Below are 20,214 nucleotides of genomic sequence, written 5' to 3' on the forward strand. Positions count from 1 at the left end.
ACTTAATCACCCCGACCATGGTTGCTGCTATTACTGAAATGTTGTGGAAAGACCATTTACATTAAACTCTGAGCAGGTCTTTTTTTTTTGTTTGGTGATCTTGATTCTGGATACTACTTCATCATCCCTGTATGTAGGTTGTAGCCATCAGATCTGTCCTCCCATTTGCAACAGGTCCACACAGCCTCAACAAAAGCACAGTGAAAACATAGTCAGCATATATTGGCTTAGCCGTGCCCCAGGACCTGCTGAAATGTTGTTTCCAGTCTGAAAATTGTTGCACAGCGTGTAGGACATCCCTGCCCTCACCACTTAACATACATACAGTCATACAGATACAGTACATAACTCCCCAAGTATATTTATTGCTCAATTGTAGCTTCACTTGGCGATAGACATTACAGAGCCAAAACAAAATCAGTATGACTATGCTAATTAAAAGATATATACGGCAACTTAAGAAACAAAAACAAGTATCCAGAGTAAGAATCTACCAAATGAATATGGCAGCAAACAAGAACCAAATTAAACTGTAATACTAGACGTGCATCGGTCAACTGGAAGGGGCATGCAAATCTGCACTTCTACTACAGGAAGTATATTAACAGGGTGAGCCGGAAGAGTAAATGGTGACACCCAACTTCCTAATCATTTGCATGCTTAAATATCACCTTATCTCCATCAACCTAACTTATATGATATCCAGTTCTGACAGCTCACTGTTTTCTTGGATGCTATTTCAAACAGCTTGCAGCTTAGCTCTGACGTTCGTAGGACAAAACATGAAGTCGAACACTAAAGCCCCATTGAAGGGGGCATGGATGAAGCGAGTTTCAGAAAGTGAACATGTCCTTCCAAATGGTTGACACAATCCACAAAAATCCAAAAGCCTACATATAAGAATATAACTTTCTATATGAATGAAAAAGGGAGAATATGTCCCATTCTCGATATTCATCTCTCATCCAATATGCCCTAAAATAAATTCTTCCTGGGTCGATGCCCGAGTGGTTAATGGGGACGGACTGTAAATTCGTTGACAATGTCTACGCTGGTTCAAATCCAGCTCGGCCCAAACCTCAAATCTACAATTGAAGTATCTGAAGCCGCATCAATCGAGGATACACGACGGAAGGAATTGTTAGTTTTTTTTAGTTGTATCGACCCAGTCGCTCACTAATTGATCTTTACGGTGCTTTCTCTTGCGGTGTCAATTTGGAATCATAATGCCCACGTGCAGCTTCAGATAGTGATATCTATCCTTGTAAGAAACATAGTTGATTTATAGATGTGAAAGTGAAACCATCCTTTGCTTCAGACTGGAGAGTAAACAGCAGCAGTAACTGGTTGGTGTTCCAGGGTCACACCATAGAGCAATTCAATAGAAACTTCTAGAATAGCCGGTTTCCTGCTATATCCTGTGCAGAAGTGTGAGTAGATTGTGCACTTCTGTCAACAGTTTAACATTAGGGCTGACAGGTCGGTTCATGAAACTCGACGTGGCATCAATGCCAGCGGAAATGTGTCGATCTACTCATTGGTCGCCGGCGTCGCAATCTCCGAGTCCGGGCGCTCCTTCACCTTCGGACTCCTTACGGCAAGCGGCGGCTTGCCTGGCTCCTGCAGTCAGCAGCAATCTATGCCAGGTATCAGATAATCTGCAAGGAAAAAGAGTCAGGTTTCAGATATTTAGACTGAATGAAATTCTTGACAGCTCGTAGAGTTCTGCGGAGGGAGATCTTCTCCCTCCTTTTTTGGTTACGAATTCTCTGGGCGACAATATCAAAACGTGTGTAGATCACATTGACTTGCACTTCGAGCCAGGTAAATTTTATTCCCATTTTTTGGATTCACATTAACCGTGCAGTTAAGTCAGTAGAAGAATTTCCATATCCCGCGTCAGGTAAAACAGCTAAGAAAGCTCGGACACGATGCCTGTCCCGCTCCCCACGTCAAGCTCCGGCTTTTTGAACATAAACAGTTGTGTTAAAGCACATCAGCCAAGCCGCGCCATGGTCACCGCGTGCCCAGACAGGCCAGGACACGACCATCTCCCCTTGAGCGCGTGTAACAAACTCACGATCACCAGCAATGCCGGTGCAACAACACAGCAGCAGCCTCGCCACGGAGCGAGGGCTCCGCGCCGCGCTAAGCCTCGACCAGCGATCACCGGCGGCAATGCCGCTGGAGCCGGCGCAGCAACACCGGCGCAGCGTCAGCAGCAGCCTGGCGACGGAGCTGGGCGTCTGCGCCGCGCTGAGCCGCCTCGACCCGATCGGCGGCGGCATGGCGCCGGTGCTCCCCACCACGCTGCTCGACGAGTACGAGCGGCTGACAATCGAGGCCCAGCTCAGCCGGGCCGTCCTGCGCCGGAGCTACTCCGAGCCGAGCCCGTCCCGGGTCGTCGCGCTGGTGCGGGAGGAGACGGCCGCTCGTGGTGTCGAGAGCGTCGAGGAGGGGCCGCGGCGGGCGCCGTGCGAGCCGAGGCCGCGGAGGCCCTGGCTGCTGGAGGCGCTGAAGCGGGTCCTCTGCTGGCTGGGCGGCGCGTGGGGCGGACACGGCCGGAGCGAGGAACGGCAGGCGACGCCGAAGCCGCCCGCGCCGCCGGCGCCGGAGCCGCCACGGATGCGCGGCCTGCTCGACTACCTTCGCTAGATGATGCGCGTTAATTTGTTGTGCCTTTTGTGATAATGTGTAACCATCCAGATCGGATTTGTGTAATGAGAATGAGAGCATGCGTGAGCACCGTGGATTCGACAGCTGGGGTTTTGCTTGCCGAGCCCAGCATCCGCGATGCGCACCTCCGCCACGCAAGCGGGCTTGGCGCGTGCGTACGGTGGGCCGCTGGTCGGCGTCGGAGCTTACGTTTTGGCGAAGGACACGACGCTGCATGCACGTCTGCAAAACCATGTGCATGGATGCTATACTCCTTAGACTATGACACTGCGACATCACGTTGACATGAGACCATGACTACATGATACGACTTGATTCCGGCCGTCTGATACCGGCTTTACCGTGTGCATGGATCAACCAGCCCACTACGCGACGAGCGAGCGGCAGACGGCAGCGCACGCGCGTGCCTCCCCGCCTGCCGTTGTGAAGGTTTTTTCTTGCTCTCTTTTTTGAACGGCGAAAGGCAGGCGCCAATTATATTCAGCTCAAATGCAGTTTACCGCATGGATAACTGCATGCAGCAGCTTGGGCCAGAGTGGTTTATAATATCATCTGGGAAGGAAGTGGCATGAGGAAATGGGAGGTCCATTCTGTTTTGGAAAGATATTTGGTTTGGCAACTCTCCTCTAGCTACTCAATTCTGGGATTTGTATTGCATAGTTAATGATAAAAAACAAAACTATTGCGGAAACCCGGGATGGGATATGTTGGCACGCGAAATCGCCGCGCAACACCAGGATATTTGTCGTGCTTTCGTGACGATGAACGATTGCTTTCCAAGCAAAGCAACAAAGATCCCCTCGCTTTCGTAGAGGAGAGACGACCGCTTTTCAGCGCAAAATGGCAAAGTTGAACCAAACCCTAGGGCCGCTAGGGCTCAGCAGGAAAAGAACGATAGATAAAACATATGTAAAAAAAAGTAGTGTTTGTATTGATAGATCGATTGTTCCCTTTTTTCTCAATCGGACGTGGCCTATTTAAAGGCACGCAGGACTTGGCGTATATGGCAGACTTGCCATACAAGAATAAAACTTTAAAGCTAAACCAAACCTGACTTGCCCTTCCTAATTCGGTTACCATGGTTTACTATGTATGAGTCGATGCCTACATAATCTATTTGCTGGCCGGTACTTAACAAATCCAAACAAGGCGACGTACAAATCCCTCTTGGCCCACAAGGAAAGGAATAAAATATCCGGCCACAATGTAATTATATCAGCTAATGGAGATCTCATACGCCTGATGCATCACCGTGCAGATATAATTTTACTTTTTGTTGTATCCTTGCGTGATAGCCTTTGCAAACCTGAAACTTCAGCTTGGCATCTGAGACCGGTTAGGACTTGTCCTTGGAAGTAGTAGCTTACTAGCTCGACGTAAACCAGGATCTGGGCAGGACTTGCCCCATGTAAACTGCCGGTCCATGTAAAACACCTGTTACAACACTTGAAATATATTAGCTGATTAACTTGATCAATAACCTATATAATTTGACAGATCATATTCTCCAGCCAAATTACACCATCAACAGGATAACGCTCAAAGTCTCCTTTAGAAGGAACTTTGATGATGAGCTTATGCTACAATGGTTTGATCTAGAAACTATTGCCAAGTCTATAGTTTTTTCTGAACAGGAGGAGGATAACCTGATGTGGCAGTATGAATCTAAAGGCATTTACTCTTCAAAATCTCGGTATGCCATTATTAATTCTAGAGGTGTGCAGCCTATTTAAACTCATGTGGTGTGGAGTTTGAAAATCCCACCTAGAATACAAGGTGTCTTTGGTTGTTCTCTCAGAATAAAATAATGACTTGTGATAAACCTGAGGAAAAGAGGAATTCCAAAACCCCCGGAATGCGTGCACTGTACTAAGATAGGATCTGTACATCATCTTTTCTTTGATTGTGTGCTTGCTAAGATAATTTGGAAGGAGTTGGAAGTAATTTTTGGTAGGAGTTTCCATTCCTTCTTGGAGTTAGCTGCCTGTTGGCTCTGTAACAAGAAAATTATGTAATTGAATGTAGTCTCTTCTGCTGTCCTGTGAGGACTGTGAAATACTAGGAACTAACTTGTGTTTAATAGAAATAAATGGACTTCTGTCAAACAGGTTTGGCAGAAAATAAGCCACTACTTGGGAGATTGGGTGAAACCTAACAAGGAGCTAAGGGGGGACAGATGACACAATCCAGAGATCATTTGCTGGTGAAACTGTCGGATTACGGGTTTCGCAGACCCTTGAGAGGTTCGAACTCTGGAGTGCGCACGAAGAACACTCTCTCCCCAGCGTGCACGCTCAACAATCCCACGGCCTAGCTCGATGAACCCAACGGACAAGAGACACAGGGGTTTATACTGGTTCGGGCCACCTCACGGTGTAATACCCTACTCCAGTGTGGTGGTGGATTGCCTCAAGGGGCTGAGGATGAACTAGTACAGTGGATGAATAGCCTCAGGATGAGAGGTGTTCTTGAGCTCGATGAGCCGGTGAGTGTAAGGATGATCTCAATGATTCGTCCGTCCGATCCCCCTCTATGGTGGTGGCTAGGTCCTATTTATAGAGGCACTGGTCCTCTTCCCAAATGTAGGCGGGAAGGGATCCCACAACGGCCAATTTTGAAGGGAGACAACTAGTACAAGCTACCCTAACAAAAGTAGTCTTCGTCTGCCAAAGGCTCTGGTGGTGACGCTGCAGTGGGCTCCGCGATGACCTCCGTCCTGCCGTCCTGGCGGTCTTGGTCTTGTTGCACCAATAAGGAAACCTTTGCTTGATTCCTCGGGACTCCTCGCCCGCACTTGCCTCCTTAGCACCAAAGAGGAAACTGGTACACTGCGCCCGCTGGCGCCCGCCTGGCCTTGGTCGTCATGGCTCACGTCATGCGAACCTCGCGAGGTGCCCCTTGCATAGATATCTCCGCTCCTCGGGAGCCAGCCTAGTGAGGCCGCCCCAGGGAGGTCTTGGTGTCATCTGCCCTCGCAAGGGTCTTGAGTTGTTGGTGCTGAAGCTGGGCCGTACCGGGCCGTTGATGGAGCCACGCCACGGGCCGCAGGCAGGCAAGTCTGGGTACCCACGTTCTCAGGATGCGACAGTAGCCCCTGGGGCCCAAGGCGCGCTCGGACTTGGCTTCGAGGCGAAGCCAAGGGGCAAGTGCGGAGCGCCACGGGCCCCAACCGCCTGTGGCCTCGGTCGACACGTGGCTATTGATGGTACGTGGGCGCCTCCACTTCCCCACGCTGCCTTGGCAAACCGTTCGACTTGACGAGACCCTGCTGCATGCAGAGAAAAGATCATCATTACGTGCAATTGTGGAGGCCGGCGGTTAGCCTCCTTCTGGCTATAAATGAGGAGAGGGGCGAAGCCCACGTTGCTCATCTCCTTCTTCTCGCCGCCTGATCCTTCTTCTTCTTCCTCGCCTCGCCGCCTTGCCGCGACACTCATGGCGCCGATAAGGAGATTCTCCGCTGCTGAAAAGGGGAAAAAACCCCCGCGAGGAGCAGGGGCCACTTCCGCCGAAGAAGAGGTTCGGCTGCTCCCGCGACGTCGGCGTGAGGCTGGAGGTGACGAGGCCTTGGTACGAGTGGCCTCCTCCTGGCTACCCGCTGCCCTTGTACGCACAAGCGCAAGGCTTCGGAGGAGGAGGCAGCGCCCTGCGCCGCTCGTGCCACGGCCGTGGTGGCCATGTTGTGGTTGCATGAGCCGCCAGCCCACGAACCCATGCCGAGGGCTCCTCGCGCGAGTTCGTGGTATGGGCGGCGATGCCACCGCGCACGTGGATCAAGCTTCCGTGGTTCTTTGCCGAAGAGATGCCGCCGGGAGGGCCGCTCGAGCTGTGGTTGCAGCACGCCGAGTGCAGCACTCCGGCAACGGGGGCGGAGGTCGAGGTCGTCTCCCCGGGCAAGATCTTCATGACCCGTGGATGGGGCGAGGTCGCCCGCGCTTGCCGCGTGGAGGGGGCCCTCACCATCCACTTCGAGTACGACGGCACCTCCACGTTGTTCTTCAAGGCCTTTGACGAGGAAGGCCGCCGCCTGGAGTGTTGCCCTGGAGGGGGCCGCCAGGATGGCGCAGCAGCAGGTGCCGAACCCGCCCCCGGCCCTGCCGACAGCTCCTCCAGCAGCAGCGACGGCTCCTGGGAGTCCAGCGACTCTCCCGAGCCTTATGAGTCTCCGGAGACGAGCGACGACAGCTACGTGCCACCGAGCTCTCGCCGTGCCCGGAGCGCGGCAGCGGCATCTGCTCATCGTCATCGATGATCTGGATGGGGTTGGCGTTGGCCCCTCGTGGCCCACTGTTGATGATGGCGTCGGCGGTGATGCCAGTAGTTAGGACCCCTTGAAGTTTTTCTTCTTTTGTTCCCTGCGAGGAATCGGGACGAACCCCGTGGGGGTGTGTAAAGAACCTATAATGCTTTTGCCCCAATGCTTATTATCCCTATTATAAAGTTGTGATCGCATGTCTTGCTTCGGCATTGTTCCCCCTTTTCATCCTCACGGTAACTTAGCGCTCTACGCCGGCAGGTCCCAGTCCCCGGGCGGGCTTCAGCCGTCCTGGTATGCCAGGTCGCGATGCCGTGGTTAAGGGCAGGAGGTGAGTGGCCCGAGGTCCGGTAAGAGCTCCTGAGGCGCGATGCTCAAGAGGTCCCCCTTGGCGTGCAAGCAGCTACCTGAAGGCTGAAAAGGAAGGCGGCATTGTCGGAGCAAGGCTGCGAAAGTCGAAAAGTCCGGATTGTGGCGTCGCGCCAATCATGAACGTGTGACTTATCTTAACGAGCCGGAGGTGATTCCTTGCGCGGTGCACCCGATCTGTGCTTCAGTAGTAGTGTAGCTGGGTTAGGCTCGTGCTGGCCCTCCCCTTTTCTCGCTCTTCTAGATGCTCTGCGTCCTCGGGTCCCGACCCTCGAGCGATGCTCAGCCGCCGCCGGTATGCCAGGTGGCGATGCCGTGGTCAAGGCCAGGGGGTGAGGGCTAGAGAGTCAGTAAGAGCTACTGAGGCGCGATGCTCAGGAGCCCCCCTTTAACGCGCAAGCAAATCGCGTGAGGAAGGGAGCAGCCGGCAGGGCCACCCATGGCTAAGCTCCGGAGATCCCTGCGAATTAGTTCGAGGGGAGAATATAGTCCATAATAGCGTTTGCTGTCCTCCGCTGATCTTTCCAAAAGAAGATGAAGGCACTGAGGATCTGGTGAGGTGACATGCGCGAGGCGGGCCGCGAGCCAGAGCTCGATCTCTCCGGTTTGTCAGCGTTGCAGGGACGGGCCCAAGCACAAGCGTCGTGCCAGCATGTGTAGCCCCCGTTGCGGGATGAGCAGGAGGCCGGTCAGCAACACGGGAGGCTGCGAAGGGCAACATGCAAGCAGGTGATAATGATTAGGTAACTAATGGAAGGAGACAAGCTAGTTCAGGTAGATGCAAGAACGATACATGCCACAGGGACGGACCCATGCGGCCTGGGGATGATGCAGCCCGAGGGGCGCCCCCAACTGAATAAACCAGAAAATGTCACCCGGTACCGTTGCTCAAGAGATGTTGAAGTAGCTGAAGATGCGTGCTGAAGGAGTCGCTCCTCACGAGTCGTTCGGCGGCCGGTCCCCGGGGGCCCCGGAGGTTCTGGATCCTCCTCCCTCAGAACTGCCTGGCGCCTGGCCTCGCGAGCCACCAGGGCGCCCTGCATGAGCCGATGGAAGGTGACAGCCGCGTTCGGCAGGCCAAAGGGCATGCGAACGTAGCTGTGAGGGGGACCCTCGCACCGACCAACGCACGAAGGCCGGAAGCGCTCCTGAGACGCGGCTATGCTGAGCCCTGGAATGTTGACGCAGACGCGCAGCTCGTCATCCTCGCCGGGACAAGGAGCTGCGCCAGGAGGTGGGCGGTGGTCGCCGCACATGGCTCTTGCCTCTTGAAGCTCCTCGGTTGCCTTGGTGATGAACTCCTGAGCACCAGGCACTCCATGCCGTGTGCCCTCATGACGAAAGCATACGGTGAAGCATGCCTCCACGTGGTGCCCGAGCGTCTCCCTCGTGACGCTGGCTAGGTCTGAGGCCCTCCAGAGGAGAGCCCCCGAGTCCAGCCCGAGGAGGGCGCCGGGTGCGCCTTCCTATGCGAGGGAGGGAGGCGCCCCATCCATGGGCGCAGGTCCTGAGGTGGTGCCGCTGGAGACACCGCTCTCCTGAAGCTCTTGACGGAGCTGCTGCTTCTTCTTCTTGGGGACAACCTCGGGAGGGTAGACGGCGCCTTCATTGTCCGGGTCTTCGGCCGCCGCAACTTGGTAGGCGCGCTCAAGAGAGCACACCGCGTCCTTCTCCTCGCAGGCGACCGTGATGATGCCGCAGCTCCCTGGCATCTTGAGGACATTGTAACCATGATGGGTCACCGCCATGAACTTGGCCATGGCCGGATACCCAAGAATGGCGTTGTATGAAAGGCGAATGTGGGCGACGTCGAAGTCGATGAGCTCGGTGCGGTAGTTGTCGCGCTTGCCGAAGGTGATAGGGAGGCGGATCTGCCCTATCGAAGTTGTGGAGCTGTCGGTCACTCCTGAGAAGGGCTTGGTGGGCTGCAGCTGGTCATATGGCACTTGGAGACGGTCGAACGTGTCGATGGAAAGGACATTGAGCCCAACACCGCCATCGATGAGGGTCTTGGTGACAAGTACGTTCCTAATGATGGGTGAGCAGAGCATCGGGAGGGCACTGGCAGTTGCCGCGCACTTGAGCTGGTCGGACGAGTTGAAGGTAATGGTGCACTTGGACCACCTGAGCGGGCGCGTGGCCTCGAGCCTGCGGAGGGCCGCATTCACCTCACGGGCGAACTGTTTGAAGATGCGCTGGGAGGCTGGGGACTGAGCGCCGCCCAAGATGCAGGCAATGGCGCGCGGCTCCTGGAAGCCCCCAGCCCCCTCGTCTTGGTCGTCGTTCCTCCTTGAAAGTGCAACTATCCCTGGGTGGTTTTGATAATTACTAACAACATATAGCTCATTGAGCTAATGCTATCTCAAGATAAATATTTCAGGAAAGCTCAATGATTGGCATGGCATGGATTAGGAATGTGGACCCCTCAAAATGCTAAGGACACGTGTTGGCTCAAGCTCAAGACTCTACATTTTACTTTTAGTGATCCAAGATCACATTGAGTCCATAGGAAAGCCAATACTATTAAAAGGGGATGAGGTGTTGCTTAATGAGGTTCTTGCTCAAAATGCTTAGTGATATGCTCCAAATCCTCAACCACTTTCTCATATCCACGTATGTCCCAAACCAAAAGTCAAACTCGGCCCTACTGAAACTTTCTATCCGGCGCCACCGAGTTCTGTTGACATAGCTATTGCCACAAACCCTAGTCACTTCGGCCTCAACGATAGGGATCTCGGTCTCACCGAGATGGGATTGCAAACTCTCTGTTTCCCTTCGTAACGTTTCGGTCTAACCGAGATGAGCGATCGGTCCCACCGAGTTCGCAATGCAAACTCTCTGTTTCCCCTTCGTAACGTTTCGGTCCAACCGAAATGAGCGAATCGGTCCCACCGAGTTTGCCTGACCAACTCTCTGTTTGCTTATTACCAAAATCGGTCCCACCGAGTTTGTGTAATCGGTCTCACCGAGATTACGTTATGCCCTAACCCTAATGAAATCGGTCCCACCGAGTTGACATGTCGGTCCCACCGAAATGCCTAACGGTCACATTATGAACTAAATCGGTCTGACCGAGTTTTCTGATTCGGTCCCACCGAGTTTGGTAAATTGTGTGTAACGGTTAGATTTTGTATGGAGGCTATATATACCCCTCCACCCACTCTTCATTCGTGGTGAGAGCCATCAGAACATGCCTACACTTCCAACATACATTTTCTAAGAGAGAATCACCTACACTTGTGTTGAGGTCAAGATATTCCATTCCAACCACATAAATCTTGATCTCTAGCCTTCCCAAGTTGCTTTCCACTCAAATCATCTTTCCACCAAATCCAATCCTATGAGAGAGAGTTGAGTGTTGGGGAGACTATCATTTGAAGCACAAGAGCAAGGAGTTCATCATCAACACACCGTCTATTACCTTTTGGAGAGTGGTGTCTCCTAGATTGGTTAGGTGTCACTTGGGAGCCTCCGTCAAGATTGTGGAGTTGAACCAAGGAGTTTGTACGGGCAAGGAGATCGCCTACTTCATGAAGATCTACCCTAGTGAGGCAAGTCCTTCGTGGGCGATGGCCATGGTGGGATAGACAAGGTTGCTTCTTCGTGGACCCTTTGTGGGTGGAGCCCTCCATGGACTCGTGCAACCGTTACCCTTCGTGGGTTGAAGTCTCCATCAACGTGGATGTACGATAGCACCACCTATCGGAACCACGCCAAAAATCTCCGTGTCTACATTGCGTTTGCTCCCTCAAACTCCTTCCTTTACCTTCATATGCAATTGTTTTACATTCCACTGCTATACTCTTAGAATTGCATGTGTAGGTTGCTTACTTGACTTGTGCTAAGTTGTTAAAATCTGCCAAGACTTAAAACTGGGAAAAGGCTAGTTTTTTATTTGGTCAAGTAGTCTAATCACCCCCCCCTCTAGACATACTTCCGATCCTACACTCCTTGGTGGTGGTGGCAGCGAAGGGAGTCCAGCTTTGCCCTGAGGACGGTCCTCCCAAGGCTGGTCCCTCCAGGCGCCCTCACGAGTCTGGTCCTGCCAGCGATCCTCGCGAGGCTGGTCGCACCACTCCTGACGGGGGTCGCGGTCGTCCCAATGTCCTCCACTTCGGCCTCCTCCACGGCCATAGCCTCGGCCGTTGCGCTCGGGGCGTCGACCGAAGCGCCCGTCGCGGATGGCCCTGAGCTCCTGGCAGTCATTGGTGTTGTGGTTGTGTACGTTGTGGAAGGCGCAGAACGGGTGACTGCCCTTGGACGACTTCGGGTGGTCACGGCCGCGCTTCATCTCCGGTTCAGCCGCGAGCACGGCCACTCCCTTGCGCTTCACGTCCTTGGCCTTGGCCTTCTTGTCTTCTGGGTCGGCAGCTGGGAGCTCGAGGAGGGAGAGGCGCCCTTCCTCAGCTCTCGCGCACTTGGTCGCCATGTTGAACATCTCCAGGGCCGTGCACAGATCCTCGTGTATGGCGAGCTCCTCTTTCATCTTGACGTCGTGGATGCCATCAGAGAATGCTGAGATGATGGCCTCGTCCGTCACCTTGGGAATCTTGAGGCGAACGTTGTTAAAGCGCTGGATGTACTTTTGCAGGATTTCCCCTGGCTGCTGCTTGATGCACCACAGGTCACCCGCGGCAGGCGGGCGGGGTCGCGAGTGCCCTAGAAGTTGGCGATGAAATGCTCGCGCATCTCCCCCCAGGAGGAGACCGATCCCGCGGGCAGGTTCAGGAGCCACGAGCGTGCGCCGTCCTTGAGGGCCATGGGAAACCAGTTCGCCATAACCTTCTCGTCGCCGTTGGCCGCCTCGATGCTCAGCTCATAGAGCTGCAGGAACTCAGCAGGGTTGTGGGTGCCATCGTAGCGCGGAGGCAGGTCGGGCTTGAACTTGCCGGGCCAGACGACGCTACGCAGCTCGGGAGTGAGGGCGCGGCAGCCTGCTGTGGCCACTGGAGCCCGTCGCGGAGGCGGAGCTTGGTCCTGGTACCCACGTGCCGCCACCACAGGCGGCGCGGTCTTGATGTGGCGGTGGTGGGAGCGCATGAGCACCTTCTTGCGGCCGCTGGACCTCCTGGCAGCTTTCTTCTTCGCGCGCGGGCGCCCTGCGCGGTGGGACGCGCCGTGGGACCGCGCGCCTTGGTGCGAGGGCTACGTCTTGACGCAGAGGTGGTGGAGGTGCTTCATGGGCTACGTCGCCCGCAGCGGGAGGCGAGCGAGGTAGCAAGAGGGACGGTGCAGGAGAGCCCCCGGCGGCGCTGACGAGCTCGGCGATGCGGTCCATCCAGTCCTCGTAGAGGTCGTCGACGGGACGGTGACGCAGGAGCTCGCGCGTCATGAGCAGCGCAGCCTACGCATCCGCGGGCCTGCGGCGAGCGTGGGACGACGAGCCGGCCGGAGTCAGCGACGGGGTGGCAGTGCGGCCGTCCCGCCGCACGGAGGGGTGCGGCGACGAAGCCTGCTGCTTGTTCCCCGCCGAGCCGGTGGCGGCGTTGGCAGCGGGTGATGGAGAGCGACGGGGAGGCCCGCCGACGAGCGCCGTCTGGGCGACGCGAGCGTTGAGAGCGGCCCGACGCTCAGCGTGGGCTCGACGAGCATCAGCCATAGAAGTAGTGGAGCAGTGGTGCGTCGATCGATGGAAGAGAGGTTTCGGCGCACCCCTACCTGGCGCGCCAAATGTTGGATTACGGGTTCCGCAGACCCTTGAGAGGTTCGAACTCTGGGGTGCGCACGAAGAACACTCTCTCCCCAGCGTGCACACTCAACAATCCCACGGCCTAGCTCGGTGAACCCAAAGGACAAGAGACACAGGGGTTTATACTGGTTCGGGCCACCTCGCGGTGTAATACCCTACTCCAGTGTGGTGGTGGATTGCCTCAAGGGGCTGAGGATGAACTAGTACAGTGGATGAACAGCCTCAGGAGGGGAGGTGTTCTTGAGCTCGATGAGCTGGTGAGTGTAAGGATGATCTCAATGATCCGTCCGTCTGATCCCCCTCTATGGTGGTGGCTAGGTCCTATTTATAGAGGCCCTGGTCCTCTTCCCAAATTTAGGCGGGAAGGGATCCCACAACGATCAATTTTGAAGGGAGACAACTAGTACAAGCTACCCTGACAAAAGTAGTCTTCGTCTGCCAAAGGCTCTGGTGGTGACGCTGCAGTGGGCTCCGCGATGACCTCCGTCCTGTCGTCCTGGTGGTCTTGGTCTTGTTGCACCGATAAGGAAACCTTTGCTTGATTCCTCGGGACTCCTCGCCCGCACTTGCCTCCTTAGCACCAAAGAGAAAACTGATACACTGCGCCCGCTGGCGCCCGCCTGGCCTTGGTCGTCATGGCTCACGTCACGCGAACCTCACGAAGTGCCCCTTGCATAGATATCTCCGCTTCTCGGGAGCCAGCCTGGTGAGGCCGCCCCCAGGGAGGTCTTGGTGTCGTCCGCCTCGCAAGACTTGGCCTCTCGCGAGGGTCTTGAGTTGTTGGTGCTGAAGCTGGGCCGTACCGGGCCGTTGATGGAGCCACGCCACGGGCCGCAGGCAGGCAAGTCTGGGTACCCCCGTTTCCAGAATGCCGACAGAAACTAAGATCACCTCTGGAGCTGGAACCAGACTGAGATGTCAAGAAACCTTGGGTCATCTTTCCTCGGCAAGAACCATTCAAAGAATGTCAAGAAACCAGACTGAGTATGCTGTAACGCGGCACCGTCGGCAGCGGTGCTCGGTTGAAGTGGAGCCTGGTAAACACTGTCACGCCTGGTCTGTCTACCCGATCAATCAAACTACTACCTCACGCTAGATCTGGTTAGGTAGGTGCGGACCTTCTCATGCTGTCGCTCCCTTTACAGCCCGCGCAAAAAGTAACACGACAGAGGGCGCTGCACTTAGGTGAGCCCGATCAAACTGTGCAAGATTTCGGGTTGAAAATCCAAGCCATCTTTCCGCAGCCGGTACTCTGGATTAACCCGTTTTTTCCTGCTCAATCGCAGTCTGGTTGTGGCCGTCACGCCCCAATCCGTAACCAAACCAGTCAAAAGGAGTAACATCATCCACCAGCTCAGCTCAGGGGCGGCGACCGACGAACAGGAAGCACAAGAGAAAGGCGTTCGCTAGAAGAAACATAGCTATGGCTGAACAAAACAGTTCGCTAGTGTTTCAGATGTCAGAAACATTCCGACCGCCAAAGAAAAGATGAAGAAAATGGAATTCCAAGGCTTTTGTGGCTCATACTCCTTCGTGTAGCCTCCACCGTGGACGTGACAATGAGGTGTAGAGCTAGCAAAACCAAATATTTTCACCACTGATGACACATCATCACCTCTTCTTGGCATTATATTACTGTGCCAGTCCAATCTACAAAACGCTAACACATCACCCTAATCAAGCACATCATGACTATACAGATTAAAAAGCAAGTAGGCTGGTCATGGTCAACAATTGCAACGGAGAAATCAACATTCCACAGAACGGAATTCAACATCGCTAACCGGCTGCTGCAGCATGATATCAACGTGTGGACAGCAGAACATTCAGTAGACCGCTATTATTCCACGGCTAGCAGCAACAAAACTTAGCATTCAAGAGAAGAAGAAACAGCTGAAATGTTTGACGGCGAGCAAATACCGACCGACCAACCAACCCACGTTTATTGCATAGTGGGGTTACAAGCCCCACTCAACACACACTTCTTCCATGACCCCCATCCAATCAGAGAACGACAAGTATCTACAAGCTGGTTCTACTATCTACACTTCACTCTGCCCTTTTTCACATGTCCTTGCAACATATATCCCATAGCACTGAGATCACTCGCTAGGCTAACCAAAACAACAAATAAATCAAGGCAAAGAGAAGAAATCCGGCACTATATGGACAATCAAAAACCCTCGACGCCAGGTCTCCGCATGATGTTGGGGGGCGATTTCTTGACCGAGCTTACCCTGGGGTAGTCCAGGGTGATGATGGAAGAGCAGTTCCTTGGGGGAAGTAACGCGGACGTTGATGATCTCGGTGACACCAGGTGTTGGTTGCGCGAAGGAGGCGACGGCGAGAAGGTCATGACAGGATGCTGAGGAACAATGCCGTTGAGACTCGTGGATTTTAGCATCACTTTCCTCGGTGCGGCGGACGGTACTTGAAGAGGATACCGGCAGGGGACCTTTATGTCCTGGACGCTTGCTAGAGACTCCACGACGGCCCTCATCGTAGGCCTTTCGGATGGATCCCTATGAAGGCACTTCAGAATGATGTCTGCCACAGTCCTAGCAGCCTTGGGAGGAAAGCGTCCTTTTATACGGGGATCCATGATGAGGGATAGACGACTGTCGTCGGTGAGGAAAGGCCTACCCCACTTGACAATATTACGTTCTTCTTTGGTGGAACGTACATCAAGGTTCTTCCTTCCTGTTATTAGCTCGAGCAAGACGACTCCAAAGCTCCATACGTTGCTCTTGGGAGTCAATACGCCTTTCTCCAAGGTTTCCTCTGAGAGGTTTGTAGCAGTCTGCCCAAGAATAACATCTCCCGTAAGCGTTGGGATGTTGACGAGTAAATGAACATAATGCGATGTATTAATATTATTTCCATCTTTTTTACTGCAGTAAAAGCATGCAAGCCAGAACCAATGTAAACTGTGGAGGAACATGCTGTGTAAACCTATAATATATAAGGCAGTTTGTGATTCCACGACAAAGAACTTCTACCATGTTTTCAAATTTCAAAAGGAACTTACCACAGATGCCTTAGATCTTTCCTCCTCAGAATTGAAGCCAACACAACCATATCCCAACAGCTTTGCAGTGAAATCTTTCTCTATTTGGATGTTTGAGGTTGAGAAGTCATCATACATTGCCTGTAAATAGAAATGCATGTTAAAATATATAAGAAATAATTATCAAACAAAGTGCAAGAGAACATGGTAAATTTAAACCATAACTTCTTGGTCATGTCAAAGGGTTTGGATCAAGTTACCTGAAAGGGTCCTTCATCGTGTAGGAAAGCTAGACCTTTAGCAGCACCAAGGGCAACCTTCAAACGTGTAGACCAGTCCATTAAACGACCTTCCGGTCTTCCAAAGAGTAACCTGTCTAAACTGCCATGATGGAGCCGCTCATAGACCAACATCCTTTCATTAGATTCTTCTCTTGCATGATAGCCGATGAGTTTACATATATTGGGATGTTGAAGTGATGCCAACGTATTTACTTGCGCCTTAAATTCTTTGAAACTCTGCAGTGGTGAAAAATATATTGCATCAGTGCCTCATTAGTCAAATTTTCAATATTACAACAGGATGATCCAAGAAACATAGTAGCCATGGCACGCAGGTGGCAATTTCTCTAAAATGGTGAAAGGTGTCCGGTTATCTAGAAGGTCTAACCAACAATCTCGACTAATAGTTTTTTTTGGAGATTCCTTAAATGTCGACATCCAGTAAAGCTGGACGGGACATTACCAAGGATCATTAGGCAAAGTCATTCGCGTTGGCGTCTGTGCTTTATTATGGGCAGTCTGGAACTGCAGAAATGATTTGGTTTTTAACAGATCAACGAACATTCATTTTTTGCAGGTTATCTTCAGGGCCACAGCGTTGATCCGTATGTGGTCGCTACTCACTCCGACGGAGGCCAGGGAGCGTTTGGTTACTGCGTCTACCCGATGGGAGATGGTAGCTCGGGATATTTTCAACCGGTTTGGATGGCGGTCATGTAATAGGATAGGCATGTAGTGCTCCTATTTTTTTTTGCCAGCCGGTTGTGGCTTTTCTGTTTAGCTCTTATGAGCGTTTTGTTTTTTTTCATACTTCGAGACTTGGAGACTTGTTGCAGGTTTTTATTAATAATATGAGCCGTATGCGTCTTTCTGATGCAGAGGCTGGGGTAAAACCCCTTTTCGAAAAAAAAACCTTGGAGAAAGTAAATCTCCACTAAATCGCTTGCAAGAGAAAGCATGAAACACCCCCTCCCAAAAGAACATTGCTAGTGAACGAACAGCTCACAAGTGATAAAGCGAAGATTGATCATGAAGGGGTACAAATATCACATAGTGAAGAGAACAAGGACTATCAAACACATTGTCTGCCTTCAAAGCGTGCTATGTTATGGTCCTAAGTTGTATTTGCAAAATTAAAATCAGCCTATTTCTACAGGGGGCAGAGTTGCATCAATAAGCATAGATCACATGCCTAGATGTAAACAGAAGGCCACTCTAGCCTAAGTTCAGCTTTGTAAACAGAACAGATACTGCAAACGTAATACATTCATGGTGGATAGGAAAATTTCTCCAAGTTATCACATGGAAAGAAAAAAAAATAGTAGGTGTGCCAGAAAATGTGTTGGCGAACAGGCGGACTAGCAAAACTGTGAGGGAAATCTCCATGACCGTAACATCCAAAATAAGAAGGGTAAGTATTACCATGAAACTTGATAGAAAACAGTACCTGGTTGGACGGGAGTAATCGGGCAACTATTGCTTCCATCTTCTTTGGTTCAACAAAATCATCCCTGAACGATGCCTTGTATGATGTCAAAGTCTGGGTTTCCGAGACACACTGATCACTAGAAAACCACTGGCAAGCAGTGGAAATCTCATCATACGAGAAGTTCTTAAGCCCATCAGACCTCTTCGGAGGCAGTGGGAGAGGACCTGAAACCTCAAGTGGCCCGCTTGCATTGATAGCCTTGAAGCTACCAAAGTTCCTCAAAGAACTGCCTTCTGGTGAGGGAAGAGGAAGGGGCAATGGATTTGAAAATCGATGCGCCTTAATAGCTCCTCCCTTGGTCCTAGAGTCATCCTGATCGTCAAATTCGGCATACGGAAGGCCATCCTGATCAACCAGAATCAGGCTGGAGGGAGCAGACAGCACACGTGCTCTGCTGTAAGAGACTTTATTGGCCGACTGGCAGATCTTTGGCCTGTTCCTGAAACTAGGAGGCGCTGACTGCAAAGATGGCACATGAGCCTCCGGCTCCGGGAGCCTCAGGGATGTGTCCCTTGCATCGCCATGCTTCTTGCTTGCAACAAGAGGGCTCTTCTTCTTCTTGGACCTCAGGCCAGTGAAGCAGCCCATCATATGCACGCCGACGAAAAGCTGCTGCAGAATTTGAAATAAGTTGCTGAATTAGCATATAGTAGCAAAAGTAACTGGTCCTGCATTGCATTACAGCGGTTAGCAGTTGGCAACACACACACAAGAAAAAGCTGTGGTGTACCGCATCTGCGTTGCTTACAGATTAATCCAGTACACCTAAGCTACAAAAAGGCACCAAGGCCTCGCACGAGCGGCCAACCCAGCTATGATTTTTTCCGATGAAGTACAACGACTATGAACTGATCTGTTTATATTTCACTTTTGTGAACGAGTAAATTCCTCAGCTGAAATGAAGCCTCCGAAAATCATTGCCGGAGGAGCAGAAATTACTTCTACCGTCCCAAGAACTGATCTACCCCCGGACACCAGCTAGGACCAAAGATACTACGTGGCCTGGCTGGTTCGACGCATTGGTCCACAGGCGCCACATTCAATTTCCAAACACCGTCCATTATTAATTTCGTCTACGATGCAGCTTCGCAGAAATTGCGCATGCCCACGGCAACTACAACTACTATCTATCAAGCAACCAACTCGGCAGGAACGGAGTTGAATGGTCAGAGCCCTCACCTAATCTGGCCAAATAACAAACTGGGTCAAGAGACCAGCTAAAATAAGCAACCATGCTCAACTGGGTAATTGACCCCACCAAACCCAGCCAAGAACCGGCCGTCCCCGGATTAACCGGAACATTTGACCAGCACGCGGTCGTAATGAGCCGCAGCTCATGGCCGGCAAGCCGAGAAGGGGGGGGGGGGGGGGGGGGGGGGGGGGGGGGGGGGGGGGGGGGGGGGGGGGGGGGGTCGCCGAAACGCTCAAGGCATCGCGTATCTCGCTCAAGAACCAGCATGCACGCCGAATCCTAAGCCTCCGTCCCCCGAAATCTACAATGCGAGGGGCGCGGGCGAGGAAACCGTCAAACGTCCCAGCGGCGCCTTTGAGCCGGCCCAAATGGAGAGAGATCCAGGCCGAGCAGCTCCCGAACTCGCGGCATGAACAGCAGACAAGGGGCTGAAGAAGCGCCCGTACAAACGGCGAACAGAACAAAGATGGACCAAGATCGCACCTGGAACCAAACGCTCCGGCGCCTGAGAATGGGAGGAGACTCGCGCGCTCCTCGGGCGGAGGCTGGCGTCTGGGGCGTCGGGGGAGGAGGACGGCGGGGGGCGAGACGAGGAGAGCGAATGGCGGGGCGAGGCAGGATATAGCAGCAGGAGGAGCTGCGGAGAGGGGGGAGAAAAGTAAAGAATGGAGGTGAGAGAGAGAGGAGGGAAGGGGATGGAGTAAGAAGAAGCGGCAGCAGGGGGTGGGCACTGGTCAAAGCCGGAGATGTTGCGATAGCAACTCCGAGGCCAGGCGGATTTTTATATTCCACCCTGTTACCGCCGCATTTTTCCAAACCGCCCTCTTCATTCGCGGCCGCAGAAATGTTTGGGGGCGTTTTCTAGGAGTAGCTTGAATGCTTGATGGATCCTTATTTTGTATTTTACCCCTCGGTGGTTTTGGAGCTGGTGAAAGCGTGAAGGCTTAGGTTAACTACCGGAAGAAAATACACCGGAGAAAAGGCTGTTTTGAATCCCGGATCCCATGGGAGCCGGTATTTGGGATTAGAGGCTAAAAAATATGTTTTCTTTTGCATATATAGATGTATGTAAACCATGCATTTAAACTATTTTATTGGTGTACAAAATATATGTGTGCCGAAATTTTTATTGACGCATTTTTTCCCCTTTAGCTATACTATCTTCCTAAGATGAGGTGTAGGAGGGGTTACGGCTGATGAACGGAAAGATAAAAGACCCCTTAGGGCACATAATCGGCTTCATGAAAAAAAGAAAA

At 52.7% G+C, this 20,214-nt stretch overlaps 1 protein-coding gene and 1 non-coding gene across 3 annotated transcripts; one reads left to right on the top strand and one right to left on the bottom strand.

Moving 5' to 3' along the window:
- The first annotated feature begins 993 nt into the window (after positions 1-993).
- Positions 994-1,075, top strand: TRNAY-GUA (transfer RNA tyrosine (anticodon GUA)). The gene has a single exon. It is a non-coding gene; the product is annotated as a tRNA-Tyr (tRNA).
- Positions 1,076-14,888: 13,813 nt separating this feature from the next.
- Positions 14,889-19,688, bottom strand: LOC123079583 (probable serine/threonine-protein kinase PBL1). Of its 2 annotated transcripts, none has more exons than XM_044502375.1 (5): positions 19,442-19,688; positions 17,725-18,378; positions 16,257-16,514; positions 16,018-16,137; positions 14,889-15,789 (listed from the first exon to the last, which is right to left on the bottom strand). In XM_044502375.1, the coding sequence occupies exons 2-5, from the start codon at positions 18,355-18,357 to the stop codon at positions 15,163-15,165; spliced, it is 1,638 nt and encodes a 545-aa protein (XP_044358310.1). In that variant the 5' UTR covers positions 18,358-18,378; positions 19,442-19,688; the 3' UTR covers positions 14,889-15,162. The 2 variants fall into 2 exon arrangements, with proteins under 2 accessions (XP_044358310.1, XP_044358311.1); XM_044502376.1 differs by having other exon boundaries at positions 17,725-18,375; positions 19,442-19,677.
- Positions 19,689-20,214: the final 526 nt, after the last annotated feature.

Source organism: Triticum aestivum, chromosome 3D, assembly GCF_018294505.1.
Source record: "Triticum aestivum cultivar Chinese Spring chromosome 3D, IWGSC CS RefSeq v2.1, whole genome shotgun sequence".
NCBI classification, from domain to species: domain Eukaryota; kingdom Viridiplantae; phylum Streptophyta; class Magnoliopsida; order Poales; family Poaceae; genus Triticum; species Triticum aestivum.

What these genes read in the sequence shown, in the direction of transcription:
- LOC123079583 (XM_044502375.1), bottom strand. Translation starts at nt 18,357, where the DNA reads ATGATGGGCTGCTTCACTGGCCTGAGGTCCAAGAAGAAGAAGAGCCCT. An exon ending in GATTACTCCCGTCCAACCAG is followed by an intron (nt 16,515 to 17,724) that starts GTACTGTTTTCT and finishes TCACCACTGCAG; the next exon opens with AGTTTCAAAGAATTTAAGGC. An exon ending in ACGATGAAGGACCCTTTCAG is followed by an intron (nt 16,138 to 16,256) that starts GTAACTTGATCC and finishes TTCTATTTACAG; the next exon opens with GCAATGTATGATGACTTCTC.